The sequence below is a fragment of the Misgurnus anguillicaudatus genome, chromosome 21 (genome assembly GCF_027580225.2).
Source record: "Misgurnus anguillicaudatus chromosome 21, ASM2758022v2, whole genome shotgun sequence".
Classification (NCBI taxonomy): domain Eukaryota; kingdom Metazoa; phylum Chordata; class Actinopteri; order Cypriniformes; family Cobitidae; genus Misgurnus; species Misgurnus anguillicaudatus.
The window spans coordinates 10272685-10285137 of record NC_073357.2 but is presented as its reverse complement, the minus strand read 5'-3'; the positions used below and the strand labels follow the sequence as shown (position 1 = coordinate 10285137).

General features: G+C 37.9%; 1 protein-coding gene across 2 annotated transcripts in view; it reads left to right on the top strand.

Moving 5' to 3' along the window:
- pcsk6 (proprotein convertase subtilisin/kexin type 6) overlaps positions 1-12453 on the top strand; it is a 123385-nt gene that overhangs the window by 73691 nt on the left and 37241 nt on the right. For both annotated transcript variants that reach the window (XM_073859192.1, XM_073859193.1), the window contains one exon: positions 8243-8379. In XM_073859192.1, coding sequence (XP_073715293.1) covers positions 8243-8379 — 137 coding nt within the window. The remainder of the gene's footprint in view (positions 1-8242; positions 8380-12453) is intronic.

The window sequence follows — 12453 nt, the reverse complement described above, 5'->3', positions numbered from 1 at the left end:
AGTCTCATAAAAAATACAACTCAAATTAATATTGAATGTCTATTTAATATTTAAAAAGTAATCATTAATGTTAATTAACTGCAAATAATGTCAATCAGTCATTAATTAAAACTCTTTTAGTATAATATAAGGTCCCACTGCTTCTTACACTTTTAGAGGTTATTTTGTGATATTCAGCTGATGACATGTACACATACTGTACCATTTCCCCCCCTGCTGTCTCAACCAGTCCAGAGCCATTTTTTGAAAGCACATAAACCCAAAAACATTTCAGTCACAGCTGGGGGCTTTTTATGTGATTTCATCTGGGAAAATATGTCTCTTCCGACATCAAATGGCTGAAAAAGTTGTAATAAAATGCCACTCTCTGCTTTTCGTAACAATGTTAGTCATTCTTTATTGACATCTCTTTCTCAACTCTTCACAGCAAACCCATTGTTATGATGCTTCAATACTTATTTACAGAAGACCTGTCAAAATCCACCCCTGCACAGTCATCTCCCACCGAGTGTCTGCTTTAGCGATAACAGACATGACAGCCTAATGGAGCTTCCCGCATTTGGAGAGTATTTATTAAGGGCCGGCATTCGCCCGACGCTCGAGGTCTCTCACCCCAGGCTTTCAGCACTAAAGAATGAATAATACAGTTGATGGAACATCCTGGGAATTGCCAGGAAAGACATTTGCCTTGAATTATCACTAGTGTTGGAGAAGGACACAGTGGTTGGGACATTTCCTAATGTCATTTATTCAATATGCACACTGCCAAGTCCAAAGCACATCAGATTTAACATCCCCTGATAGTTTAAACTCTCTCAATTTGGCACCTGGAGAGAAAAGCATTCAGATTTAACACAGAGAATACCATGAGAGCTTGTTAAGAAGGGCGACGAAAGGGCCAAATTCAAAAATATGCGCTCCTTATTGATGTGACTTTGGACGAAGCCTAGGGTAAAATCTTTTTATCTGTATGCAGAGAGTTCAAAGGGAACACAAGACCAGAGAAGCTTCGGTTCGGTTCACAACTGGTGGCAGCGTGCATAAGAAAATGAGAATCATGCTTTTGATAACGCTGGACATATAGAGTGTGAGGGCACAGTAATGGTAACGTGTATCACATTGATCATGGATTGCCCTGCTGCATATATTAAGTTAAACTTGACCATCAGCCTCTATGTCTACGAATGTGTGCTGTGTTTCAACAGCAAACTGAAATAGACTTCAGGTCTTAGTAGTCAAGCAGGAATGGATTACCCAATGTTATTTCATGGCAATTCGTACTTATTTTACGAGGTTTTCCATGAATTTGTACAACAACATTTGTACATTTTTGTACAATTTGCCTTAGCCCCTGTAACGTTGGGGTTAGGGGCAGGGTTGTGATAGAGTTAGGGGTGGGGTTTCGTTCTTGTTTTTGCACGATTAATTTCGTATTAATTCATACGAATTAGCCAACTCACAAAATTTTTACAGTTTCGAGTGAGATCAGGCTGGATTAACGCACGGCCCTATAGACCCTTTTACAGCCCACGTGATTAAATAGCCTGCGCAAGCATTTTGGCAACGGAAGTGGTGTTGTTTGTTCCCCAGTGGTTCTAACGTGTTAGCAACTCAGAAAGTTTATTAAAACGGTTTCCCAGCATCAAAATGTCTGGTTGTTGCGTTTGGTTGCACTAATATGTATACAGTGGGGCAAAAAAGTATTTAGTCAACCACCAATTGTGCAAGTTCTCCCACTAAAAGACACTCATCAGCTAAGGTAATAGCAATGTTTTTATAACCTATTCCTGTCAGTACTTGGCACCTTAAAAAAGTGCTGTTATTGCTGTCAGACAAGATTCTGTGAGACTTTCCCCTAATATGTCATGTTTAAATCCTTTTTCATATCTTTTGAGCAACTAAAAAAAGTCTTTGTGAAAATTACACGTGTCTCAGTTCAGAGAAACAACCAGTCCTGTCAGACGCCCTTCTGCTGTGTTGTTCTGTTCTGTGAGTTCAACTAAAGACGGGAGGTGCGTGCTGATTTTTTCTCATGTAAAGAGCAGCACGCATGGTGTATAAATTCTTAACTTATCTTAGGGACAGATTTCCATTGTTGAGACCAAAAAACAAGTTTCTAACAAGTAACCTTAGAAAAGCAAATTAATGTTTCATTGTAATGGTAATGAAATTACCTCCTTGGGACAGTTCTGTTGCAAAAGTACGAATAACTGAAATGTTCTTGGTTCTCTTGCAATGTAAGGAGATCATAGAGGTGACGCTGTGAATTGGTACTGTTATGGTAAAGAAATAATCCCCCGGGACGTAACAGTTGCCAGCTGACAAGTCAAATGACCAAAAATGATGAATAAATTATGTATTCATGCTTTGGTTGTTTTGGAATGGGGAAATGTATAATGCAGAAATCAGGGCTGGACTGGGACAAAAAATTGGCCCTGGCATTTTGGCCCAGACCGGCCCACTACATAGGATCACAAATCTTTATGCAACCTTGACTACCAACTCCATAATGATTAAGTAGAAAAGTACAAGAGCTGACACGTGACATTAATGTAAGGGCTGTAAAAGGCTTTGCAGGTTTTAAAAATAATAGTATTAGCCAGTGAGTGCACAATGTTTAAACCAACCATTCTGAACACCTTATGATAACACCAAGACCTGATACATGTTACAATGAAGTTGCAGTCTCGCGGCTGAGCCACGAGTCCCATTACAGTGCGTTTTGATCACTTTTTTAACACCTTTTACCAATTCCAAACCACAGTAATTTTAATAACCAACATTAATTTTGTATATATATTTTCCTTTCATCCTATTTCAAGACCTTGCTGCCCGAATCAGGATTTCTTGTATAATGGTCAAACCTCAATGCATGGCATCTTTCTTATGGACATCAAATAATGATTTTCCAGTGTGTGTGTTAAACATTTTTGGCCCATTTTAAATGTTAAAGAAAATGTGCCTAATAATTCTGCACACTTGAATATAAGGTGCTTTTTTCCAGCCAGCCATCATTAACAATAATGTATTACTTATAAATGCTTTATTTACCAAATTAATGGTGTTATTAAGCTTAATTTGGATTGGAATTTGTAAAATATGTTTGATAAAAACTGTGATCAAAAGTTTGATGTAGCTACCTAATAATTCTGCCCACACTGTATTTTATTGCAGTGTTATTACTGTCATTTTGCAATCAGCCATTGGTCTGTCATCACTTGTGTTTTTGACTGTGTTTTATCAAGAGAATATCTAACAACAGTGTTTTAAAAGCTGTTTTGCTTACCGCACGTCAACTGGGTTCTCAGTCGTCTCTTATTTTGACAGGCGCACACTGATGCTGCATGCTTCATAAAATGCCCTAAAAGTTGTGATTGGGCTAGCCAAATGTCAAATAAAAAAGAACCAATGGGGTGCTGATTAGGTGTCTCCTGGGCCGGTCTGTCCGAAAAAAAAAAAATCTTGCGCTAACTTTTTTGAAAAATGCAGTACATTGCCATCGCGCCTTTTAGGGCCATTAATGAATTACATTAAAACAAATAAGAAACAAAGAAAGAAAGCAATGGCTGCGTTGCGCAATGTACGAGTGTTATGGGCTGGTCAGACAAAATTAGTGTAAGATGTATGATACGTCTGTATGATACTCACTCTCTGTTTCTTGTGTCAGATCATCGCTCTGTCCATCTGACACTAGAAACAGAGGGGTGGAGCTTGTTAAGAGATGATTGGGCCAGCCTGGTGTCAGTATTGAAAATAAACCAATGGGCCGCTGTCCCTGCTTTATGGGCTGGCTGTTGGCCAATAAAAAAATCATATTATATTCACCGGCCCCCAAGGACGTCGGCCCACCGGGCCTTTTCCCAGGTATGCCAGATTACCAGTCCAGCCCTGGCAGAAATGTAAATAATATAAGGAATATTATTTGGAAAGGTCAGCTGTTTTTTAGATCTTCAATACTGGCGCAATACATACAAAAAAGCTATTTTCGCAGTAAAAGTAAATATTGTGTGCATTATAGCCTACATGCTTTTTTAGCACACTGTAAATCCTGTATGACGGTAGGTGCAACACTCTCGTTGAAAAATATGTGATACCACATTAATTACATTGTAAGTACAATAAAGTGAACCCCATCTTAACAGGGGTCAGAAATGTGTTCATTAGGTGTCATAAAGGTGCTACCCTATGGAACTCATAATTTAACAATTTATAAATAATACTAATGTATAAATTATAATAGTTTTTTTTGGGGGGGGGTTAAATTAGTTTTAGTAGGGTTGGATGTCTGTGGTAGCCTGGCTGTACCCTCCTACGCACTTCCGCTCAATTTCATTTTCCTTCAGTACTCCTTCAGTCTGGGATTTCGGTCTATTCTAGCGTTTTGAGAAATCTAATTTTTGTAGGACCAATCAGCGAACAGAGGGAGTGGCTGAGAACGATGACGTCGTGTGTCGTTGTGCGTCAACAACCGGAGCAGCGTTTTGTTAATGATTAGACCCAGCTTTGACAGTTGACTGAATACATCATTGTCCTTAGTGTCAAATATACATTTAGAATTTACAATTGTTCCTTGAACTCTTAAATTCGATGAACAAAACCTGCATCTCTCGTTGACAGATATCTTTTTCTAAACAATTCCCTGATCATTCGGACTTGTTGTTTCCGTCCGGTTTCGGCGCATGATATACGTCACGACCACACGTTAGCGATTGGCTATGGCAGATCCTGAGTGACTCTGGGCAGATCCAATAGTGTTACAAGGAGCCTACAAGGAAGTAAACGTTTCTCAATGGAGAGAGGCCAGACTCTCTGTACAAATGAAATGTAGGAAAGTCTGGTAGAACTAGGCTATGACCATGGTCCTTACTTAAAACCTAGTAGTTTCAATATTTTTTTTAATAGTATAAACATTTATGCAGCTGGCCCGAAGCTAACCAGTTTGTATGTGTTTATCGGTCTGGCTAGTGGTTACCCTGAAACAAATACCTTAATAACATTTTTTGGTTTCCTAAAGACAAGGGGAGACAGCTAACATCTCTGATCTGTAGCTAACATTTTATACATTAATTTCACAGTACTGTTAGCTCAGTGTAGTATATGATACACGTTAGATATGATATCTAAACAAAGGTAATTTACTTGTTTTTATTTAGCTTGTTATCAGAAATAAACTACTTTAAAAGGAACGTCTCGGTTAAGACTGTAACCTCGGTTCCCTGAGATAGGACCGGTATGCTGCGGCATGACACTTTGAGGAAAAAGTGTTTCCCGCATCTGAATAATCTGTAAAACTAGCTGAAAACTAGACTATCTTATAGGCGGCGACTCCGGCGAGTGATCACGAGTGTTACGGAACCGGAAAGTATAAAACGGAGGCGCAATTTCATGAGACTTGAGATTGTACTGCATATGAGCGTGATCCGTTATTGATTCTATGCAGAAGTCTACCAGAAGTTAAGTTTGGTCCACACAGCCACTCGTTTATGTTGTTGCTGCTGAAATGGTCTATGTGAAAATATGTGTTTTGTTTGTTGCAGAACAACATGCATATACACAATAATTAAATTTGAAGAAGTACCTTCAAACCTTATGTGAGTAAGCCTGTGTAGGCCCAGTGCAAAATACATTAGAAAACATCTACCTTCATGTTTATGCAATCCACTACAGAACAATCTAAACATTTACAGCACCATGTGATGCCAGCTGCCCCAAGATCACAGAAACTGAGCCAAACTACCCATCTGTTACTTTACCATGACATAGTCTTGTGACGTCAGCTCATCTCTTCATGGGTGCAAACACAAATTTGGTTCAGGGCTTCTTTCTCAGTGAACTCTGTTCAGCGAGGCCAGAATGACATATTGGTTTGAATGCTTAGGAGCAATTATGTCCCTGAAAACAGCCTTAATGTTTAAAAGAGATCTATATACATTGTACCTGCTCTATTTACAGTGAATTAATAAATTAAATCTATTTGTATATTTAGCATAATGTTAATCATGTAAATCTGTTGACAATTTATTTTGATGTCTCCGTAATCTTTTGCAATTCACTAGGACTAGATGGAATCTGATTACAGTACAAAGCTGTTAATGCCACACTCTTATCGATAGCTTATAATATAATAAAATTAGCCAGAATATTAAAATCAACAAGCATACAGGAGACAGATTATGTGTACAACCTTCTGAATTACTGGTGTTCATGTTCTGGAGGTGCAGATTGTGTGTAGGCTTTCTGATGACCAACCAGTGTGTCAATATATGTGACCCGTGCTGTCTAAATGAGTCGGAATGCGCACTGTCTAATTTTGAGCTACAGTCAAAAGAAAGTAAAAAAAGTACATTTGGTCGAAATTCCCCTGACTGACACATCCAAAACATGCACACGGGTGCGAGCGCACAACCCCGATATAGACACACATAGGGTTACATGATAAATCACATGTAATTGCCATGCCCAACTCGTCAGTAAAGCCAGTTCCTTGATTATTAGTAAATCGACATCACCTACTTTCACATGGAGCGGGATTTACTACACAAAGCCGTAGTTCACTGACAAGCTGGGCCATACTGCATACGATATCGCAGACATATCGCCTTAGATCCTTGCATTACAGTAGATCCTAAAGCTGTCTGTCTTAATGTCAATCAAACAATAAAACAAAGAAAATGTCAATCAAACAATAAAACAAAGGAAAAAGTTTAACATGTATTTTCCTATAGATATTGTTTTTCACTTTGTGTGTGCCAAATCTATTAGTTTTAACAGTAATTTTAAGATATGGATGCGGTGATTTTGTTTTCCAACTTTCTCGATTTTTCTCAATATTGTCTTTGCTGACTCAACTTCAAACATTTTTTTGTTTTTGGTCAGATTCCAACAAATCATACATCGTTTTGAAGTTTTTTAATAGAGAATGTCAAAATATAGATAACTAATTTTTGAAAATTTGCTCATTCCGACTCAATCTGCCAAGATTTCACATAAAACAAATAAAACATATCACACTATGACTGATGAGACGTAGTGCTGGCCAATAATTCGATAACGGCAATTGTACCAATATAAATTTTCCCGATAAAACTTTGACGACTGCTCGATAAGTGATCGATAATGTTTACGCACTATGTGTTGCGCAAGCACTTCCGGATGCGGCACGCGCTCTTGGTTTACAATCACAGTGTCAGTTAGACTTGAAGGAGTGGAATTAAGTTATTCATTTATTAGTAGAGCACTATGATTTTCGCGATGCGGATAACGCAGACGGAATCACAGAATCCAAATGCGTGGAAACATTTTCCTTTTGTGTAATGTTGGACGCGCAAACAAGGTTCATCAAATCCCAGAACACAGCAGACAAAATAGGTACAGTATACTGTACTTCTTTCAGTGTCCACCTTGCCCGCGCACACGCCCACACACCTTTACAAGTATATCTACAGGATATTCACAAATTCAGGAAACTGAGAAAAAAAGCAGATCCACCATTGCATTGAATCAACTGTATGAGTGTGCTGCTCTCTCATAGCAATGTGACGCTCTTGACATCCATTTATCAGTGTGAATAGCTTGTATATGTATAATACACGCGTGATCATTGAACTAAGTTTTCTTTCTTGTTTAAGTGAACATAAACAGCTGGATGTTATTGAAACTTAAAGCAGTCTTGGGTCTTAAAGTGACAGTAGCCGGCTGCTTTCTGTGTCAGAAATGTGTTGATTTCATAACAAATATATTTACATTTAATACAAATGCCTAAACATTAAAACAAGATTTTAGTATTTGTATTTGTCATGTTCTGAATAAAAAGTAGTTTAAAACAATTATTAACTGCCTGGTTTTAATAATTTTCATTCAGGAGCAAAAATCTGCCTTTAAATTTGACAGGAATAAAGATTTGTTATTTATCATGATAATTATCAATATTGACTGATATGGAAAACATATTTTTGATAATTTTTTTGGCCACATCGCCCAGCCCTAATGAGATGTGATCGCCAGCTGCTAATATACATTCATACAAACATAGTGGGAAATTGATTTAGACAGCAATTAACTGTATTGCTTTAGTTGTCTTGTATATGCCTTCCTTGTTGCCTCCAACAGAAAAACAAAACTCAGTGCTCAATTGATTGACTGAGAGGTCTGAAAGCACTTCAGACAAGGACAGATGAATCTGTTTCATTTATCGTTTGCTCTCTCGAAAACTTTTACCATTTCTGTTTTTGCTATCTTATAGATTGTTTGACAACTCCAATGAGGGCTTTAGGAACTGGGAGTTCATGACGGTGCATTGTTGGGGGGAAAGAGCGGAGGGCACGTGGACCCTGGAGATATCCGACTCACCTGCTAAGCTACGGAATCCTGAGGTTTTGGGTAAGGAACATGAGGATTAGTGCAGTCCCTTAAGGAGTCTGCTAAGGATTTGAGAAATCTGTCTAATGGGCAAGCTCACACTACAGGATTTTGTGCTGGATTTTGCTGTTGTGGACAGATTTCCAAGGTTTGCAACGAAACTCCATTTTAGAGCTATCACAGATGCTACAATATTTATTATTGCCACATGATCTCATAATGTGAGTGGCACAATGACGAGGTGCAACTAATCCAGCAAATTACACTGTAGATTATATAAATGTAGAAAGGCCGACCAATTGAAGGGCAAGTTGATCATCTGTTCTTGAAGAAATGGCCTAATTGCTGTAATTTCTCACGAAAATGTATGTTATTTATGTAATGATGTGCAATCGCCGGATTTTCAGTGACTTTCAGTGTTTCAGTCTCTGTATAAAAACTTGTTTCGGTAAAGGTTCTTAATGGAACCATTCATTCAAAAATGTTTCTTCTATGGCATGATGAAGCACCTTTATTTCTTTGGAGTGCATTTTCACAACATAATTTAAATATAACTTTAAATTAAACCTAACAAGTCTTGCAAACAGATTTCAAATGATCAAGTGCTATCTGCCACATTACTTGTAGATGACAGAGACAAGTGAGGTTTACTTAACTTATTGACACTAGGGTTTATTTCAGACATTTCAAAAATCAAATGGTTTATGCTCTCTGTCATTATCAACCATTATAGAAGAGACTTCCTATTGTCCAGAAACTCACGCAAGTTTGGGTTTTTTTGTAGCTGGTCAATGACGTGCACAAAATTTTGCTGAAGTTTACTTCTTTACATAGGCATAGTCTGTGCGACATACAGGTAGGCTCCTGAAGTAAATTCTCACACCTGATTTCAGCATTGTTTGCCAAAACCAGTAAGGTATTTTTAAAACCAGGGTTGACAACTCTCACACATTAGGCGTGAGACACACACTTGGGGCTCTATCTCATGCTGACGAAATAAATCTCACGTCAAATAACAATCCAGCCTAAAGGAAATATAGCATCTGCTCATATGACTGTCTTTCTGTCTTTTTATACCTTATTATTTGGACAGATTTGAAACAACAGAGATACCACCAGTTACAGTTTGACAAGTGTGCGGTCAGGGACGGACCGGCCATCTGGAGCACCGGGTTTTTTCCCGCTGGGCCATATTTGCACTGTTATGCAAATATAATAATAACAATCACATAACTGTTTTTTATCCTTGGGCCCACTTGTAACTAGCTTCTGTTATACATGCCTGCTTCGAAATACACAGTCACGTAGTGGACCAGCAGCGCTCGTCAATGTCAAAATCTTGACCACTGACATAAAATTAAAAGAGGGTAAATTCTAGCCAATAAAACGTAGCCGAGGAGGAGTTGTAACCAATCAAATGAAAGAAGGCAGGAGTTTGTGTTAACACAAGACAATCGCAAATTCCAGCCAATCAAATTACAGAGCTGAGCAGGAATTCCAACCAATCAAATAAAATTAAGCAGGAGTTTTGTTTACAGAAGCCAAGCACGAATTCCCTTAATTCAGTTGGATTTACATTTATTTGTATGCCGCTTTTCACAATCCATAACGTTTCTTTACAGAAAATGCAGTTATTAACCGGGTAATTAAAATTAACATGTATATTAAAGCAATGATCGAGTGATCATAACAGTTTTTATTATGTGAAATGTACCCCCCCCAAAAAAAAAAATCTCAGTCCAGCTGCAAAGCCAAAGTTGTCAACCCTGTTTTAAACTCTAATAAGCTGGTACATTTAAATTTACCTCAGTCCATGCAAAATCACGTAAAATCAACAAAATGTGAATTTTTTTGCATAATTTCTTATTTCATCGCAAAAACCTAAATATCTCCATAAAAAATTAAATTATCTTATATTTTCTCACGATACGGAGTAGACAACATTGTGAACATTTTTGGCATTATTTTACTAAAGCACATGCACATCTCCTAGGCTAGCAACCCTGCACCCCATAGTTAATCTCATGAACACACAATTCAGAGTCTTGCACGGGACATAATTCCCATACTTAAAGGGATACTTCACCGATTTAGCATTCAGCTTTGTATCTGTAGAAACCCGGCAGTATTACTGAATGACCATGTTTCCCTCCATCATTTCCCCCTGAGAGGAGAGATATCTGCATTTTGGTTCTGCAAAAAAGTCCTCCGATGATGCAAAAATCGTCATATTACATCATCGGAGGACTTTTTTGCAGAACCAAAATGCAGATATCTCTCCTCTCAGGGGAAAATGAGGGAGGGAAACATGGTCATTCAGTAATACTGCCGGGTTTCTACAGATACAAAGCTGAATGCTAAATCGGTGAAGTATCCCTTTAACAGAACACCCCGTTTTTCAACACCAGCACTAATTTATTTTGGTTACTTACCTGACCCTTTTGACTCGAACCCACAAACCATCCTGTAATTAGAAACCTTTATCAGTCTTCAGACAGACTGTGAACACAAATAAGCACAGGACGGTTTAAAAACAGCCGTCTATCAGCTTGTATGGAGTCAAGTCGAAATGGTCTTGGGTTTTTAGACCTGCAGTCCACCCGTGCCTATTGATCGCATCTGCACCGCAAATGACACGTTAATATTATTCCATCCTTTAAATCAAACGGGGTACCCGCCCACGTGCAGGACTTTGCACTTGAATGCTCACATACACAAAGTTCAAAATGTCCATCATCGAAAATAGGTACAAAAAGATGGTTATATAAAATACAGTTTAGGAAAAAAGGTAGTATGGATGTGTGGTTAGTGGATCCATGCATTACTGTATAGGTTTTAAAGTGACAGCTGTCTGTGTTCATCAAAAATCAAGCAGTACCTCACAGTGGCGGCTGGTGCTTAAAAAAATGGGGGGGGAGGCGCAAACCAACTCAAAATCAAACTTTTACTGTATTAATGCAGTACTGTTAATAGCCATTTATCAGGTGATGAATATCATTACTGCTTAGCTGAAATGCTGAAAATGTTACAGTTGAAATCAAACGCATGAAATAAATGTAATATGAATCTGTAATTAACTAATCAAGGTGATCATTCACACACTCACACACGCAGAGTTTGCGATAGACTTTTTCAATCTCCGTCATTTTTTTTTTTTTTTTGATGAACAGTGTTGTAAAAAGTCTGTCACAGTCAGTTATTATCCGTCATTTCATGTTTTAATTATTTTCGTTCACATGTACATTTCTAATCATAAACTTACAAGAAAAGCAAACAAGTCAAAATGTGTTTATTTATTTGTTTAGAGAACAGATAAACGGAGACGTGCATCACTTTACATGTTTAACATCACATGAAGCAGATGAATATTTATTTTTCTCACAGTGACAGCAGAGGGAATAAAACACGCAAGCTTTATGCTAAACAGGCAAATATGAACAAATCAAATAACAAAATACTTCTGCGATTTAAATATCAATAAACGTGCAAAAATCTGAATTGAACTAAACTCATCTGAAACCATCTTGTGTAATAAACACATGAAGGCAGATTAATGCAGACTCTTGTCATTAGATTTTGTGTCTTTTACCTGAGACAGGCGTCTGGTTGCAGCGTACCTGTAGTGTTTAACTTCAGCTGCGATGCGCAGAGTTTCCAAAGTTTAGAAACCTGGGCGTCATCAGTATATGCATCTACATGCAGCACATGAATTACATTTAGTCAAGTTGTATGGGCAATCTGCCAAAATGGCGTTCGATTTTTCTTTTTCCTGCTTAAAATTTTTTCCGTCAAAGACTGTTCAGTTAACGCGACCGAACACACACAAATAGAGACACTAAAGTTGCCCAATCACAGGCTCTTACGTTTCTTTTTGCTTTTATAGCAATAGCACAAGCAATTTTTTCCCTCACATCAGACTAAGTACATACAGTATATCAGCTGAATCTGCATGGTTTGTGAAGTTCCCTTAAAAACTGTGGTTTTCTCGTGGGTGCTTTTTTAAACTCTACAACAAAACTAACAACAACAAAGTTGACTAAGCCACGGAATATACCGGATTATATAAAATCATATTTTCCTTCATCTCAAGATATT